This window comes from Mesoplodon densirostris, chromosome 3, assembly GCF_025265405.1.
Source record: "Mesoplodon densirostris isolate mMesDen1 chromosome 3, mMesDen1 primary haplotype, whole genome shotgun sequence".
NCBI classification, from domain to species: domain Eukaryota; kingdom Metazoa; phylum Chordata; class Mammalia; order Artiodactyla; family Ziphiidae; genus Mesoplodon; species Mesoplodon densirostris.
The window spans coordinates 66,324,085-66,343,387 of NC_082663.1; the positions used below are offsets into that span (position 1 = coordinate 66,324,085).

The following is a 19,303-nucleotide window of genomic DNA, read 5'->3' on the forward strand; positions in this document are numbered from 1 at the left end:
ACAAATGCATGGAAAACATGGGTGAAAAGAGAAAAGGATAAGGTTTAAATGATTCAAAACCTAAACAAAATTAATATACAGATATACTATCCTCCATTCGGTGCATGAGAAAATTATTTGATATTGGAATTAAATATCTTTATTTTCTGGTTTTCTTGAATACAACTTCTTCAAATTTTCAATGATCTCAGGAATTTAAAAAACTAGCTGTTTTTAATCTGGGTTCCAAGAGAAAGAGAAATATGCTGAATTGATTGCTATACCTTGGAAAAAGTCAATTTTACTATTTTGACCAAATAGGCTAGAAATAATGGGACCCTATTGCCTTCATATTTCAATATTACTTCCAAAATAAGAGCAAGTAAAATCATGCTCAGGATTCTTTGATTATAAGAAACAATACCTTCTTAGAAGGCAAACGAAAGAAATTCAAGATCAGTAACAATAGAGAAAAGAGTCAACAAAAGGTTTCAAAATTCTAGCATTATAAGATTAAGCTTAATAATCACAAGACTCTCAGTGTTCACACAGTTGTCATAAAAAGTGAAAGTTAAAATTATTCTTGGTAAATTCATGTGTCTGTACAAGGTGTCATCTTCGGGTTACCTTGGCTTGAGTTAAAGACCTTGTCGTTTGAATTTTTCATGAAAGCCTCTCTGTGGCTTGAAAGCTTGAAGTTGTTCTCCAGCGTGCAGTCCTAGCCTCTGCACACTGTGTGATTAATGGCAACTAGTTTGATTAGTTTAAATCTGGAACATAAATTTTAATTCAGCTTCCTTTCCCCCTCTTAACAGTTCTGCCTGACATCCCTGTCATGCACAGGCAAAAATCTTTATTTTCAGAAGGAATAAATCCTTACGGATTTGAGAGAAATAAGTCATCTGGGATGAGGAACTAGTAAATATAGTGCCAAAATTTCACTCTAGAGACCATACGCCTAAAGAAAGATGGATGCCCCTTACCTGAGATTAAACAATGCTTTTCAAAGTCTCTGGAGTCTGGATATATAGTTGTTGATCAATGGTTACTTTTATCACAATTTTCAAAGAAAGGATCACCAACTTAGCTTTAGAATGTAAAATCAGTCTTCAGACTTTTCTGTTATGACTTCGGTGTTTGTATGCCTGATTCAACACAGAAAACCCAAAAGATCTGGAAAGGGCCATAGAGCAATGTGCTTTCAGAAGGGAAGTGTTTCGTTTAAATTTTTCTAATGTTTTATGAACAGTTATATGAGGCAGATGTAGCCTACTGAAGTCAATGGCTAGATGAACTATAGTTACTATCAATAATTTCGCTCTACTATAAGTCCTACATCCTGGGAACAGGGCAGGTGCTCTGCTGGCAGCAAGAAGGGACGGTCAGTTTTGCTGCTACTAAGATACCTGGGTAGAGAAGCAGCACTCCAGAGCCCCTGGCATGTGATGGAAAACTCCCTCCCCCTTGTGCTGAAAGTCTCAATCATTTGAATGTATCTCCTTTGCAGTGTCTATGTGGAGATGTTCACAAATCTGAATAAAAATGAGGTACATTTCACGTTAGTACGTTATTAAAAATTTAGCTCTAGCATTCCTGGTGACAAGTGACATATTCAAGCAAATAGCTGTGTTATCACTTCTGGGCTTTATCATGTTAAAGAGGAAATATGCTGCTAAAAATATGATGACCCCTGTCACTTTATTGCTAAGCCATCGCAGCTAATTAATGATTTTCTGTATCATCTAAGACAAATCAAGAATTCCATCTAGAGCAGTTATTGCAGAAATATACTGTGTTAGGCCCCAGTTAAGCTTTTGTTGATTTGAAGTAATATTTTTCCTACATAAAAAGTACAAAAATACTCACTGAAGGTTACTGAGAAGTTGTTTGATTTGACATAAAGATGAAGACACACTTCTTTTCTGAGACAGTACACTTTGTGATTCACAGGATAACTTGCATCACACGCAATTTAATGAAAGCTCTCAAATAAGCGATTTTATTCCTATCCATGATTGCAGACATTTACAAAACCATAACATCTGAGTTCACCTTAAAAAATAACTTATATAAAGCAGTGATATACACAGCACAAAATAGATCAGGGAGGGGCAGGAGCAACTTTTAATAATTAAAATGTAAACGTGAAAAAAAGGATGGAATAAAAGTCCCTACTTATTTCTACTTAAGATGTCATGTGATAGTATTTTACAATGTCCTGTGGGTCAATGTATGTATGTGCATGTGTCCATATAACATACACACATACAATACATTCTCTTTCCCACACATATACATACACAGATAATCATTTGCAGTTCCGTTGAGGGCAATTCTAATGTGCCGCTCTGTACAGTTGTTCGAATCACGTTTGGACCCGCTTTCTTCACAAAATAGGGGAGAGAGCAGGAAATAAAAAGGTTGGTTTGGTGTGACTGAGATTCCTTTGTTTAACTGTACACTGTGATGAATAATTTTCTTCCGTAGTAGTTCTGTGAAGGGCTGACTCACTGTGGTTTCCATGAGGAGACTTGGTAATGGATCACACACTCATTGTCATGCTAGGGGAGTACTAGAAGGAGAGAAGAATCCATATTTTAACAACAATTCTTCTACAGGCCACTAACATTCCCCTTGGTAAACAATAGTAACTGTGAATTCTAATGTCTTTTATGCACAAGCTTTAAATACAGCATAAAAATAAGAAAGCGTAAAAAGAGTAAAATTATATAGAATTGACTGTCCTGAACTGTTAAATATTTCCTCTGGAAAGCAAGCAGTCTCATTCTCTCTCTGAGCTTAGGGGTTTGATAAGTACCTAGTCCCTCAGCTTTCTCCTTCTAGCCAGATTCATGTTTCATAGGCCCTTGGAACAATTTGGGTAAATCTAGTCCAAGGTTGATTCATAATAATCAAATACATGTGAGGGATAGGATAGTCTTTGTTAGCTGTGTAAACTTGAGAGGTTACTAACCTCTCTGTGCTTGTTTCCTCACCTGTAAAATCAGCTTAATGATAGTATCGATCTTTTTTTTTTTACATCTTTATTGGAGTATAATTGCTTTACAATGGTGTGTTAGTTTCTGCTTTATAACAAAGTGAATCAGTTATACATATATATATATGTTCCCATATCTCTTCCCTCTTGCGTCTCCCTCCCTCCCACCCTCCCTATCCCACCCCTCTAGGTGGTCACAAAGCACCGAGCTGATCTCCCTGTGCTATGTGACTGCTTCCCACTAGCTATCTACCTTACGTTTGGTAGTGTATATATGTCCATGCCACTCTCTCGCTTTGTCACAGCTTACCCTTCCCCCTCCCCATATCCTCAAGTCCATTCTCTAGTAGGTCTGTGTCTTTATTCCTGTCTTACCCCTAGGTTCTTCATGACATTTTTTTCCCTTAAATTCCATATATATGTGTTAGCATACGATATTTGTCTTTCTCTTTCTGACTTACTTCACTCTGTATGACAGACTCTAGGTCCATCCACCTCATTACAAATAGCTCAATTTCATTTCTTTTATGGCTGAGTAATATTCCATTGTATATATGTGCCACATCTTCTTTATCCATTCATCTGACGATGGACACTTAGGTTGTTTCCATCTCCGGGCTATTGTAAGTAGAGCTGCAATGAACATTTTGGTACATGCCTCTTTTTGAATTATGGTTTTCTCGGGGTATATGCCTAGTAGTGGGATTGCTGGGTCATATGGTAGTTCTATTTGTAGTTTTTTAAGGAACCTCCATACTGTTCTCCATAGTGGCTGTACCAATTCACATTCCCACCAGTAGGGCAAGACTGTTCCCTTTTCTCCACACCCTCTCCAGCATTTATTGTTTCTAGATTTCTTGATGATGGCCATTCTGACTGGTGTGAGATGATATCTCATTGTAGTTTTGATTTGCATTTCTCTAATGACTAATGATGTTGCGCATTCTTTCATGTGTTTGTTGGCAGTCTGTATATCTTCTTTGGAGAAATGTCTATTTAGGTCTTCTGCCCATTTTTGGATTGGGTTGTTTGTTTTTTTGTTATTGAGCTGCATGAGCTGCTTATAAATTTTGGAGATTAATCCTTTGTCAGTTGCTTCATTTGCAAATATTTTCTCCCATTCTGAGGGTTGTCTTTGATAGTATCAATCTTAAACGGGTTTTGGGAGGACTGAGTATAAAACCCTTAAAACTATATTTATTGAATACACGGAAAGTGCTCAGTAAATGCTGGAGTAATAGTATAACTCCCAGCTGGCCATAAGAAATCCTTATTAAAGCATTTAGAAAATACTTAAGAGTCTGATTTATACTTTAGCATATAAACTTCTTACTTGAAGCTGTGACTCCTATCTCAGTCCACAGGCATTTCTGGGTGGGAGTAGGGGCATTCTTGTTACATGTTACTTGTCAGTTTGAGGCTGACCATTGGTAAAAGGCGAGACTTTCAGAAATTTGGAAAAGTGGTCTTAACAAATGACAAACAGCAATTATTTTGATAATGATGCCAATCTACCCTCATATGCTTAAGGAATAGACTGTGACAGAAAAATTCTAGAGCAGCTCTGCCCAACAGAACTTACTTCAACGATGGATACATTCCACAACCTGTGGTGTCTAGTACGAAAGCCACTAGCCACATGTGGCAACTTGAGCCCATGAAGTGTGGCCAGTGCCACTGAGGACCTAAATTTTTTTTTTTTTTTTTTTTTTCGGTACGCGGGCCTCTCACTGCTGTGGCCTCTCCCGTTGCGGAGCACAGGCTCCGGACGCGCAGGCTCAGCAGCCATGGCTCACGGGCCCAGCCGCTCCGTGGCATGTGGGATCTTCCCGGACCGGGGCACGAACCCGTGTCCCCTGCATCGGCTGGTGGACCCTCAACCACTGCGCCACCAGGAAGCCCAGGAACTAAAATTTTAATGTTATTTAACTTTAACTTATTTAAATATCCCCACGTAGCTGGTGGCTACCATCTTGGACAGCACATTATAGATCACCTGTGACGGGAAGGAGGAGCGTCTATTTCCAAGTGGTAACAGTTTCCGTATTTAATATGACCTCTTGAATATTTTAAATCCTTTATAAGAACCTGTGAGGACCAGGGCAAAAGGGAATCCCTTTTAATGCGCTAATAATGATTGCACCTCATGGAAAGAGGCAGATAAAGTGAGAGGGTTTGGTCCCAGGCTGCAGGGGCTTAACCAGGAACAGTGATGGTCCTGGGAAGGGGAGCATGAACCTTCTAAAAAAGGAACAGACAGAACAGAAAGAAGTGAATTCCAAATGAGCGGAGGTTGTGCAGGAACCAGAAACGAAGTATAAGGTGTGTACTAGATAGGGATGGATTTGTTAATATGGAGAAAGCAGGATTTCCCAGGGAAGAGTACAGGGTGACAGTGGCTCATCTGGCCGAATTCTGGACTGGAGGTCATTGGAGTTTGATCTAGTGCTCAAACCAAAAAACCCACATTGATCCTGAGTAAAAGCAGATGACTAGGCCTGAAAACGGGTCACGACCTTAGGGGGAGGATTGTTAATCCTTTAAACACAGGTCAAATCAAGGAAAAATCTACTTGTTAATCCCTTAATAGCCTCAAATTTCCTCCGTATAGGAAAGCTAATTTATATATGTTACTGACCTTCCACATTGGATTACAGTGAGTAGGGTGATATAAAGGGGAGACCACCAGAGAAGCGAAAGGGGATTCAGTTTGATAGAAAAACTCTCTCTTTATGCTTGATAGTGGAAACGAAAAAGCAAAGCTAAGCGAAACCCCAAACCCCCAAATAATCATTGAGAAGGATCAGTGAAGTGGAGCCCATCCCGTCCCTGAGCTGGGAGGGGATCTACCCCCATCTCAACAGGAGATACCATGCAAATCTCCACTACAAATAATGACAGCACACTGCCATGACCTATCCACAACCTTTGACAAAATCATCATAATTTGGCATTTGACTTTTAGGGGCAAGACTAAAACAAGAAGATAAATGGATACTAAGGTTTTATTAAAAGTAGAAAACATAAGAATATGGCAAAATGGGCATAGGAAATTTAATCTATGCTTTCTATGGCTACTGTTACTTATAGTAAGGATCAGTGAGCCAGTCAGTACTGCCCAGTAGAACCTTCTGTGATGATGGATATGTTCTATTCCGTGCTGTTCAGCACAGCGCCCACACATGGCTGCTGAGCTCTTAAAACGTAGCTAGTGTAATTTAGGAACTGAAAATTTAACTGTATTTAATTTTAAATAGCACAGCTAGATCATCAATCATTATTATTATTATTTTTTTTTTTTTGCGGTACACGGGCCTCTCACTGTTGCGGCCTCTCCCGTTGCGGAGCACAGGCTCTGGACGCGCAGGCTCAGCGGCCATGGCTCACGGGCCCAGCTGCTCCGCGGCATGTGGGATCTTCCCGGACCGGGCCACGAACCCGTGTCCCCTGCATCGGCAGGCGGACTCTCAACCACTGCGCCACCAGGGAAGCCCATCAATCATTATTTTAAAGACAAAGATTTTAATGGGTATATTGTGCCAATCTAAAAACAGTGAAAGACTTTAAAGCTTTTTTAAAGTCTCCTTTTTTTTAAAAGGACTTCAAAGGATATGTCAGAAAAAAATTTTCTGGATAAGTCATAGTTAATTCTAGAGACCATCTCATTTAATGCACATCCTGAATAATCAGATTTTAAAAATCCCTGAATCCTTTTTTCACAAGGATTATTCCAGTTCATTCAAATGCAATGTAACATTAAGGAATATAGTTAAGAATATATTATAGCCTTCATTCTAATTATACACCATTAAAAGTATGCGTATGTAGAGACAAGTATATATGCACATTCTCTGCTACCAAGCATGGGTATTGGTTGCTCCCATTTCTTAACACTGGCAATTGTTAGGATTTTTAACCTGTGTTATTTCAAATGTCTTAAGCAAATCTTACAGTAAAATGAGAATTTGTTACAGATTCATTGGGAAGTTAAGAGAGTTAGGCTTATTCAGGGAGGAAACTGAGTGGAAAATAGGGTACAACAAGAAAGTCAGGGCCAGATTCAGTCAGAAAGGATGGAAGCACCATCTCCAAGCAATACAGCTCAAAAATTAGCAAGCATCTAATGAAATTTAAATTTTGAATAGTACAAGTAACTATAAAATGATGCCCTAAGTGTATTTGGTACAGTAAAATAGATTGTATTTGTGTGTGACTGTCTTTATAAGCGATGGGCTATTTGCACTGCTAAGGCTGTAAACTGCTCATCTCCTGCTGCCTTTATTGAAACTGCTTCAACTAAGTAAGATTGAGGGAAATTGCAAACATTCTAGGGAAACTCACAGAATGTGCCAGCAAAAAGGAATTTTGCTATTGATTACTATTCAAGCAGAAGTGGCTTACAGTTTTCTAGAAGTAGAAGAGCAAGTGTTAAATGGGGTGTCATGTTTAGAGACATAAAATATTCACGGTGTATTGTCCTGAGACCACACTGCAATGTTTCTGTTGTACGGCTGCATCAGTATGCCATGACATATTCTAGTGTTTGTGTCAGAATGCTGTGATATCAGGTTGCCCTGATATCACAGCATTCAAAACTATTCTGAGTCTGGTTCTCCTCGATCAAATGATAAAATGGCCTTACAATGCTGTTGACTGCATCAGTGTTTGGTTTAGCATGTAAAACATGAGCTAGAGAATTTATTATACCCAGTTCATGTACCATGGACTCCATCAGAAATATCCATTAAATCTTTGAACAATGTGCATACATTTCTTTTCACACACTTCAAGAACACTTCAGATCTTACATTTCTCTTCATACACTTCAAGAACACTTCAGATCTTACATTTCTATTTCTAAGCATCTATATAATATTTTATTTTCTTAATGAGAGATAATACTACAGATACCTGAGCTGAACTAAAGTGAAATAAATCTAGTGTGTATGTGACTATGTAAAAAAAAAATTGGGGCATATGTGATTTCTTTACAATAGAAGAAAAAGAAAAAAGGCAGTAAGGGTAATAGGAAATGATCTACCACCTTGTTTATAATTTCTATTTGACACCATGATTTTAATAGCATGTTTGCTCAGTTGGTTATAGTTCAATGCTATGGTGAAAATATTCTGCTAAATTAATTCAAGAAATAAGACTAACTGCTTTCTTTACTTGAGAGGCACGAAGCACTATTCTTTGAATTAAGCCTTTTTGTATTGTTTTTAAAGCCAAACATTTTATAGAATTTGAACACTAGGGGGCATCTTTGTTTCTTGAAATAAAGGCTTTTTTTTTTTTTTAATCCCCCCCCCAAGAGTCTGAATGTTGAAACATTTTTTGATTCCTATTTTCTTGTGTAAAGCGTGTTGGCACTGCAAGGTTTCTGCCTTTGGGTTGGACATTTCTGTTTCTATATTGATTACATTAAGTAGTATGTGTAAGGTGACTGGGATAGTATCTGCATATGATTATCAGTCAATAGACGTTTGCTCTCTTCCCAGGCCTCTTATGTGGTTAAACTTCAAGATAAAGACCTACAAACCCTCAAAAGGCAGACTGTTAAAAAATCTGTGCTTTTCAGACTTATGTGCATTAAAAACCACTAGAATTCAGTTTGCATGTTTAGTCACTGGAAATGTTTTCTTTTTAAAAATTATTTATTTATTTATTTTTAATTGGATTATAATTGCTTTACAATGTTGTGTTAGTTTCTGCTGTACAGTGAAGTGAATCAACTATATATATACATATATCCCCTCCCTCTTGGACCTCCTGGTTTTCCTTGATAGTAAAGCTAACTTAGTGGAGATACCTAGTCTATTTACTTCTTTAAGGCCTTACTACATTTGTCAGCAATGAATCTCTTTTGTCTTCTTCCTCTCTGCTCTCTTTTCTTGATCTTTTAAAAAGGTGCAAACAAAAATGTGTGGATGTGATAGAGGAAGCCACAGATAACCAGGGTGTCACTCATAGCATGTAGACCCCTCACCCGGCAGACAGAACAGCGCAGCCAGTGTGGACCCGCTTCCAAGGCTGCAGTACCCTCCAGGTGGTGGTGCAGGTTCTCAACCACCATCCAAGTATTTCTTTTTTGGGGACTTTGCTAGTGGGGACAGGAGAGAGGGAGGGGGGAGACAGGAGGGAGCTTCTGTTTTCTGCTAACTCTGCACAACAGTCTGGCGTTTTACCTGCTTCTTGGCTTCAAGGGTAGTGAGGCTGGGTCAGGAGTCAGGGGTGGGGGAAGCCCTACTCCAGTGGCTCTATATGCTACACACATATTCCCAGAGGGATCTGCTATCCAGCATGTGCATAATCCACTTGGGGTTAAAGGATGAGGCTGGTGTTTATTCTGCACGAAGTAGTTTTTTAAGTCCTGTTCTATCTGATTCTCTGATCCCCGTGAAGAGCTTTCTGATGCCAACTCTGAAGCAGCTCCCCTCTCTGGCAAACAAGGCGGCAGTCGCCCACAACAAATCTGGGAAGGAAGGGGGGAGAGTTCCTGTCGTCGCTGCCCCTAAAGTTAAAGTCACATGGAACCTTTTTAAAGAAGTTTTCTTTTCCAATACAAAATTAATACTTTCCTTGGTGCTCTTAAAACACCTGGTTTATATCTATTGTAGCACTTATTAATCTGACATATGGTTTAATTAGTTGTGTAAACATGTTCTTCCCATCAGATTGCATTCTTTGAGGTTAGGGATGTGTTATGTTTGTTTCAGAATATTTTGTCCTTAACCTAGTGCTTTGCATAGTGCAGGCTCAATACATGTTGAATTGAACTGAATTAATTATCATAATATACCTCACTGAATTATACCATTACTGGAAGAATTAGCATAAAATGAAATTAATGTCTCTAATTAAAGTGAACATTAATTAATTAAAATTAACTAATTTGTCCATAGTCTTGAAGCAAACTAGTGAAAGAAATGGGCTCTAAGAAATCCCATAATCCTAAACATTATGAAAAACTATATAGTTCCTCACATTTTTCTATTTCCTCATCATCGACAGGCTAATCTTTTGATTTCTTTAAATATGAGTTTTTATGTATACCTTCTTGGTTCTCACTAATCATAAATATCCTGCAAATAAAACAGATAAACTAAAGATCATCATATTATTTCTAGTTTTAACAGAAATTAAAGTTTAAAAACAAGGGAAGTCTTGTCCCATGCCGAGGTGCTAGGTCAACACCAAGAAGTAAAGGAAACCACAGAACACTCAATCTTGGGTTCCATTTTGGGAAGCAGCCATTCTGCGCAAAAGTAGGTATGTTACTAGCCACCGCTTCAAATTCTGATGACATCAACTCTGGTAAAGGTCTGGGCAAAATGAAGGTGATTTTCTCTTCTGATTCTGTTTATAGTTTGGTAGATCCTCCATTATTTTAACGATGGCGGTACATGTATTGGAGGCACTGATTTTATGAACATGAAACTAGTTTGGATTCTGAACTCCTTTATTCCAGTTCAGGAGTTCTTAGAAGAGAATGTGCATCAGCATCACTGACGAAGCTTTTTCACATGGGAGGATGCCTGGCCCCGCTCCTGGAAATTCTGATTTGCTGGGTCCAGGGAGGGTTCTGGGAAATTGTATTTTTAAAAATTCTATAGATGCTTCTTATGTGAAATATTAGTTAATAAATTATTGTATGATGCAGTAAGTCCTTGAGAAAAGATACCATGTTGTCCTTTTGGTCTTCCCAGTGCCTAGCACATTGCTTTGGCCTGTAGTCAGTGCTCAGTGACTGTTAAATGAAGGAATGAATTTTATCACTTCTCCATTTGCTCCTATCTACTTCTATGGAGACATGAAATGATATTGCCTTTGCTTAACACTATAGTCACACAGAAAACAACGTGGATATCCAGTTCGGGTTAAATGTAAATAACTCGTTAACATACAAGACAGGAAAGTCTAGTGCATAATGTAAAGACATCTTAGAGACAATTTTCAGAGCTTTCAGGACAGCACTGAGAATAAACCTGGTTTTGCAGTGATCAGAGACATTTTAGTAATGTGAAAAATTTATAAAAACGATCACATATGCACCCTGTTTCTAGTACGTTCCTTCATGGTGGATGTTTTCTAAAGTAAAATTAGTATTAAGGTTTTTGTCTTTGTAACTATGTACATAGAATCGGAGTAGAAAGTTTATTTTTTAATACTTTCAAAGAAATTCCACTTAGTTTTCTAACTTTTAAAAGATCAACCTATTGAACTCTAGATAAACAGTTGTAATAATGGCTTTATGCATTTATTCTAAAGAAGAGCTTCAGAAATAAAATCTGGATATAATAACGTAGTCAAGGGAATACTTACACTCTCACTCTGAAAAGGATTTAAGAAATTTCCCCCCATTTCGCCATCATCCCTAGGAGTGCCCGGCTGATTACTCAGGCTCATATTATTGGGAGAATTCTGTAAACAAGATTTAGAAAACAAAGCATTTTGAAGATTTTAATTTCCCTTTTACATGGTACTGTTTCAAACATGGAATCTATACCATCATCTCTAAGGACAAAGCAGACTTATAATTCCAATCTCAGACTTCTACCATGGATTCTGTTCATTCTTTGCACCTTGACAAGTACTAATGCTTTCCCAAACGAAAATTAAAAAACAGAAAACCCCAAATAGTTCAGTGTAACTCTTCGTCTTAGTCTCAGAATCATTTATTCCATTTCCCACTCTCAGTTCATAGAGTTCCTAGACTTCTGGAGAGCTTAAGAAACATTCCCAGGAGGGGCATGATGAAGTGTGCAGTCCACCCACTGATCAGGCGGGATGGAACAATAACTTCCCTGGGTGATTTTACTAATCAAACTCGAAAGGTCACTGTTTTGATAAGTATTTCCCTTTAATTCTACATGTGGTTTACATAGTAACACGACTTTAACCATTCTTTTTATATGAACCATAAAGAAAAAAGGAAAATGGTTAACGATAGTTAAGAACAAGAGAAATAAATACCTCAGGACTTGAGAATTCAGTATGTACTTGTACAGGAAAAGGAGGCTCAGAGGTGGAGTGATTTAGAACCCTTTCCTATCATTTGTCTGAGCAGATTTATTTGAAACTTTTAAGATAAAATGGCTGATATTAGCAATCTAATCAAACACAAAGTTAACAGTATACTGCTTTATATTCTATTTAAGTTCGCTAGTCTTGTTTTTGCTGTGCGATTTTAGCCACGTGAGGTCATCTGATACTCCACGTCGATAGGGAATACAGAATGGCAGCAGCGTATAAAGCATGCTCACACAGGATTGCAACTATGACTAAGGGATTCTTGTAAAAATAAACTTCAAGGTTAAAAACTTTTACTTGTTATTTCAAATGTAAGCCAGGTTTTAGAGTTTTTTCCTGAGCCGTTGCCATTTTATATTTTGTTTTTGAATAAGTTTTTAGATTTTTTTAAACAAAATTGCTCTGAGGATTTTGACTTAACTAAAACCAAGTTAGGCAATAAAAACGAAAATGTCATGAATGGGTTATCCTCAGAAGAATATGTGCTTTTAAAAAATATGGTTAAACTGTAAAGCAGAGACAGGTAGATGAGCTGGTAGAAATAGAGCTTGTATCTTGTCCTGCTGTGCACCCCACAGGGAGGATCTGAGAACAGGGATCCTCTGAAGCCTGTAGGAGCTCCATTTGCCAGTGAACCCCAAGCGCTGGGGAACCAGCTTTATGCTTAATGGCATAAAGAGGATTCTATTTTTTTTTTTTTTTTGGAAACATTTTTTTTCTCTGGAAATGTTAGTTTCCCAAGTATAAAGTAACTGGACTTTGAAATGAATATGGATAACCTGATTTCCTGAAAAAAAAATTAAGTAAAATTGAAATGCAATTAACTAAGCTATAGGTAACTAAGCTACAACTCATGAATAAAGTTATTAATCAACTGTGTCTTGAAAGCAGGAATGATAATGCTTACTAAGCTCAAAAAAGGGCAAATTTATAAAAACACTATAAGATTTACCCCAAATCTAGAAGTCTTTGGTGAAGGCATATTTGTCATTTCATACATAATGGAGAAACTGGCAATCTTGGAATAATAAAATAATCTAACATACCTATACAGGGGTATTTGAGCATGTATTTGGAAGCTGCATACTTTTACATATTCAAACAGATATATGAAACGAGCCCTGTCCATCCTTGTGTGATATTCACACTCCTAGCCTTAAGTACATGAGGTGCCCTGAGAGGAGCAGCATATCTCTGACTAAACTGGGGTGCTCCCAGACTCTGCTGCACTTTTGCCATGTATCATTTCTTTTTTTATTTTTTTAAAAACGTTTTATTGGAGTATAGTTGATTTACAATGTTGTGTTAGTTTCAGGTGTATAGCAAAGTGTATCAGTTATACATGTACATATATCTACTCTTTTTTAGATTCTTTTCCCATATGGGCCATTATAGAGTATTCAGTAGAGTTCCCTGTGTGATATAGTAGGTCCTTATTAGTTGTCTCTTTTATACATAGTAGTGTGTATATGTCAATCCCAATCTCCCAATTTATCCCCTGCCCCTTACCACAGGTAACTATAAGTTTGTGTCCCACATCTGTAACTCTATTTTTGTTTTGTAGATAAGTTCATTTGTATCCTTTTTTAAAACTCCACATCAAAGTGATATCATTTCTTGATTTGCAATTCTGAAAGTTTGGCTACCTTCAAATTGATTCCTGACTCAAAGTGTCGATTTAAAAATATCTGAAGTTTGAAAGTAACATTACAGTAATATTTAAATACGTATAAAACACTTCATGGTGTTTCTGTTTTCCATGCAATCTTTTCATAGCATGGTGGCTCAGCATTAAACTTTTTTAGGGGGCAGTGGTGGTGGTGTATATGAGAACATTGAGAGGCAGATTAAAAGGACACATTCAACACAGAAAACTGAGCTAATATCAGATCTCTGAAACCTGTTCCTATCTAGCTCACTGGGTGTATTTGAAAATCATGAAATGATAGAACATCTTTAAAAAATCTGAGGTAATCTATGCAAAATGTTGTGAAAACAACAAAAGTTGCTCAATGAGGAGTCTTAAGGAAATTGTGCTGTCCATGGTCCCTGGGTGACATGATGAAGATATAGCTAAAGATATACTCAGTATTGGTATATGAGGAACAGCTAAGACAGTGGTTCCAAACACCAGCCCAGAGCAGGTTATGACGGTGGGTGGCAATGAACTGTGTGTGTGCTACATTTAACTGTAGCTATGTTTGTGTGCAGTGTCTCCAGTAGATTTCATCAGCAAGGCAAGAATATAATGCACAAAAAGGGCGTAGGTTGGTCAAACAATTTCTTAAAATGGAGTAAGAAATTTAAAAAATGTAATACTGATGCTTGACAAAATACAGGTTTAACTGGAGAATTAGGAAGATGCAGCTAGAGACCCAAGAGCAATTTTGAACACAATTGCTAAGCAGAAGTGGTTAAGATCATCTTCTGATTCACAAACAAGAATGACTAGAAAAAGAATAGGATAAAAAGGAGTGAGCCCAGTAAATAAGAGAAAAGGGAGAAGAGAGCTTCTTGAGATGGCCAGACATGTGGTGGAAAAGGAAGAAGGTGGGGAAAACGAAGTTAGTGACAACTTGCATAGCTTGGAGTAAAAGGCTGAAAAATTCAGCTGTGAGTCGAAAGACATAGGGAAAAAATAATTGGGAGGGGGGTGTACAATATGGTTGATGCTGCTGATTAGAGATAAAGTGACAGACAAGTGGAGATGGGACAACAATAGTGGTACCATCACCCAGGTAGCCTGGTTAGAACCTGGAGCCAAGGAACGAGGAGTGGGGGCAGGGCAAAAATGAGATGCTTAGGAGCCCATTTGAAGGTGGATGCAACCAGTCATTTCTAGTACATTGTTAAGTGACAAGTTTATTACTTGGGCATAATTCTTTTAAAAAAATTTGTTTTCTTTATTTTTACTTATTTATTTTGGCTGCCACGTGCGGCATGCAGGAGGATCTTATTTCCCTGACTAGGGATCGAACCCGTACCCCTTGCAGTAGAAGAGCAGAGTCTTAACTACTGGACCGCCGGGGAATTCCCTTGGGCATAATTCTTATGTCAATTGAAATGTACTTGAACTTTCCTTTGTAAAGTTTTTCCCTATTGTATTTGTTTGGTCTCCTTAGTTATACTGAGCTTCTTGAGGGCAGAAACCATATCTTGTTTGTCTTTGGAATTTCATAGCCCAGAATAATGCCTTGGCACATTAATGTTTACTGAATGAAGGAATTCCTGCCGAACTACAAACCATTTGAGGGCAAAGATTATGTTTGTATTTAAAGAAGTCTTTTGTATTTCCCCATAGTGCACAAAGCAATACTCAGTATATAAAAGTACACAATGGGTGGTCAGTTAATGCTTAAAGAATAAACAGTAATCACTAGGCAAGAGAATGTTATCAGTAGCAGGCACAGTGTGGTGAAAAAACTTGCTTCTGGGTATAGGAATGGGAAAATAAGCATAGAAGGAATAGCAATAGATCTGATATGAGGGCAGATTAGAAGATGGTATTTCATTTGTCATTATGGCCCTTAAAATTTTTTAAAGTGCTTTATAAATTACAAAGTACATTCCCATATAGAATTTCAGTTACATCTATGTAGTGTACAAGATTATGTCAGTGGAAATTTTATGAAGACGGCCTTAAGCAATCTGGATGTTCCTGTCTTTGTGTAATGAAGAATTATCTTTAGACATTAGAATATGTTTCTCAAATATAACTTAAGACATTTTACTGTGACCACAAAGCACAATTCAGCCATCATCAATTGTTAGATACCTAAGACAGCCAATACAATCACGGTCATCTGGTTTGTAAAGGTGCTTCCCAGAAAGAAGGCTCTAACGGTATTATACAATTAATCTTATTTTGAAAACAAGGTTTTTGAAGGCTTACCTAATACTATTTCTCACAGAGGTAAGATGATGCCGTTTGTATATATCTATTTTTAGAAAAGAAAAAGATCTTCCTGATTGTTTCTAAACACAGACATCCAAAGTGCATGATGAAGTTCCTAGGCCAAGCAGCCAAGCGATGCAGATACAATGTCAGAATGCCAATTAAACGCTCTCTCTTTTTTTTTTAGCTTGAAGTCTTAATTTATAAGTTTCTATAGCTCTATTTTATTTTTCTTGGCATCAGGAATTTTACTTTATTATACATGAATATAAATTCAAAGTGGAATTAAAAATGAAGTCATCCTTTAATGAATTTCTGTATTTATTGATATAAAGAAGACTTCTGAGAGAGTCATTCTAGTGGTAGTTAATAATTAGTTCTTATCAGCCATTCTAAATATACATTTGACCCACAGAGAAGTATTTTAAAATTCATCATGACCTAAAAAGTATTTAGGTATTCTTTAAAAAATATACGGCATCTTAGCAAAGGATTAATTTTAGATACTCAGACAACTGACAGAGGAAAAACAGAGACATGTGCTATTGGAAGGGTCACTTTCCTACTTCTATTAATATAATTTTCTTCTAATTACTTTCTTACTCTATTTTGTGGAACTATAATAATGATTGAGGACATCAGCATTGCCTGATAAGAGTTTGGAATACAAGTGAGATGTATAAATGCAATGCCCTTACAACATATAATAACCACTTTTTCAAATTTACTTCTTTTCATGTTGCTCTAGATTTCTTTACATTTTCAAAAGATTATCTAAAGTATGTCAGTTTGCTTTACAAATGCGTAACATCATAATGTGATTAAACTGATGATTATTTGCTTGGGTATCAATTAATCATGTATATCACATCCTGTAAATGAATCCTAGCATGCTTTGAAATATTCTTAAAAGGCTAATTTTACCCTTTCCCACAGATTATATGCATTAATATTTTAAACTTCTACTTAATTATATCTGGGCTTCTACTTTCAAACTCTTTAAGAACAAAATTCATAATGTTATTCTCAACCTTAATAAGAGTTCTGTGTGGAATAAAACACAGATAAAAAACAACACAATACATAATACTCACCTTGGAAATACTGTCCATATCTCCTGAGCCTAAAACAAAATATGGAAAGAAAGCCTTTATTAGGTAATGATTCTATCTGTAAATTAAATACTCCTTTAAAATAAACTAATGTAGTAATGCAGTACACTGTATGTATTTTGCAGTGTATATCTCCTGGATTTTTGAATCTCAAAAAACTACTTTTCTCTTATACTGTGTGGTAAGTAAGTATCATCTGATGACAAATGCAAGGAAGAGTTGTACCTTTCCTTCCCAATCATCTACTTTTTTTGGTAATGGCAGAATAAAAAACTATTGCTGTCATAAATTCCTGAAAGTGAAACAGTAGACATATATATCCTACTCAATTCAAAATTTTAAAATGTGTACACTAATACACATGTGTATATATATATATTTATAGATATGTAAATAGAGAGCAAGAGAGAGAGAGAGATCTCTATTTTCTGAAATGATGCTTCTGTACATCTGATAAAGTACAAAACAGGCATTTGCAACAATACCTGACAAGATTCTGAACCATGTTTTACTATAATAACCAAAATCAAAGTATAATATTTTAAAGAAAATTTTGGCAGCAGCAAATATTCATGGCAATCCATCAAAAGTAAAAATGTCTTCAAAATGTAACATTGTGGTTTTATTTTAATTCTGAGGAGAAATGGACAATCAATACTAATTTCTTACTTAAGAAATGGAATCATAACTTAGGTAACAAAGAAAAATAATCAGATCCTCGCCACATTTTTAGCTTTATTTTTAACTATTTAAATAATTTTCCTGGCATAAAAATACTATAATATTTTAATAGTACAGCATTCAGCAGACAGTCACAAATAAAGTAAAGGCTTATTAGCATTAGTTTATAAATAGGCATAATGTTAAATACTGAATGTATATATGCAATTATGTATCTATAAATATATGCAACAATATTCATTATAGATGACAAGTATATGTGAAACTATTTTACAAATTCTGTTCTAGTGAGTAATATAACTAAGAATCTTCTCACTATGACCAAATGCCATCTTTTTGTGAATGATTTTACAAATTAAAACACTGGAAAGTAAATTATTTTGCAATAAATTAGAAAGTAAAATTCTAGAATGGTGCTATCCCCAGTAGAACTTTGTGTGATGCTGGTAATGTTTCCTTGTGCTGTCTGTTACAATAGCCATTAGCTCATATGACTTTATGCACTTGATATGTGGCAGTGCAACTGAAGAACTGAATTTTACATTTAATTTGATTTAGAATTAAGTAGTCACACATGACTAGTAACTACCATAACTGGACAGTGCAAATTAACATTTTGAAAACGAGGCAAAACAAGCATGGATCCTTAAAAGCACAAAAGTCTATCAAAAAAAAAGTCTATCAAAGTGTTGTAAATAATTTCTTGATTATTGAAGTTACATAGCTTTTTGAAGTATCAGAGGATGGCATCTCCTGACCTAGGGTGGGGTTGTGAAATCCATGTATAACCTGAGTTACTCATGGCATAGTTTCTCCAACTTAAGTAAAAGATGGTTCTTTTTCAAAAGAAAAAATTATCACAAACCTCCAACCCCACTGTCAGCTTTTAAAATAGTTTATGATATATGATGATGATAAACATACAAACATAAAATAAGTGTCTTTTTTCCCTTGTTTTGGTTTTGCCTTTGGCCTGCCTACATATACAGTATGCTGTGTGACCAGGTCAATTTTGTACCCCTTGTCCCTGTTTCTCACTGCTGTGAAACTTTGTGTTCACCTTGCAGATATTTGGCTTCATTTGGTAAGAAAACATCATTTATGAAGTATGTTTACAACCATTATTTGCACTACTTGAAATCAGCTTTATCATGAACACAATGTGGGCAGTGTTCTCTCTTAAGAGAATCATTCAGATTATCCAGAATATGATTACCTATTTTACTTTTTAAAAAGAGACAAACATTAAAATACAAAAACAAAATCAAGAAATTCTTGCAGAGGACTGAAGTTCCTCTGAGACTGTGTCTATAGACCTTTGGAGACAAAGGAACCCACTGTGAGGATACCATGGTCCTCTAGGTGCCCAAAGCAGCAGTATCTCCTTTCATCATAAACACTCAGATTTTGATAAGTTCAAGTAAATACCTGTGAATATGAGCTAGGTTAGAACAATTCTCACATATCTGATTTTCCAAATAATCTCTAGCCATCATAGCAAATATCCTATGGATTAAACTATCAGTTGTAGATAAAAGCTGAAGCATTTCAAAATGAGTTCCTATAAAAAGAAGAACTTTGCAAATCATGATATCCACTATGTAG

At 36.4% G+C, this 19,303-nt stretch overlaps 1 protein-coding gene across 3 annotated transcripts in view; it reads right to left on the reverse strand.

Annotated features, from left to right (window-relative positions):
* Positions 1-1,950: 1,950 nt before the first annotated feature.
* Positions 1,951-19,303, reverse strand: part of SSBP2 (single stranded DNA binding protein 2) — a 309,703-nt gene continuing 292,350 nt past the window's right edge. For 2 of the 3 annotated variants that reach the window (XM_060091793.1, XM_060091792.1), the window contains 3 exons: positions 17,000-17,028; positions 11,303-11,401; positions 1,951-2,551 (listed from right to left, as the gene is read on the reverse strand). In XM_060091793.1, the coding sequence (XP_059947776.1) occupies positions 2,522-2,551; positions 11,303-11,401; positions 17,000-17,028 (158 nt within the window). In that variant the 3' untranslated portion in view covers positions 1,951-2,521. The remainder of the gene's footprint in view (positions 2,552-11,302; positions 11,402-16,999; positions 17,029-19,303) is intronic. The other variant, XM_060091794.1, reaches the window with a different exon arrangement.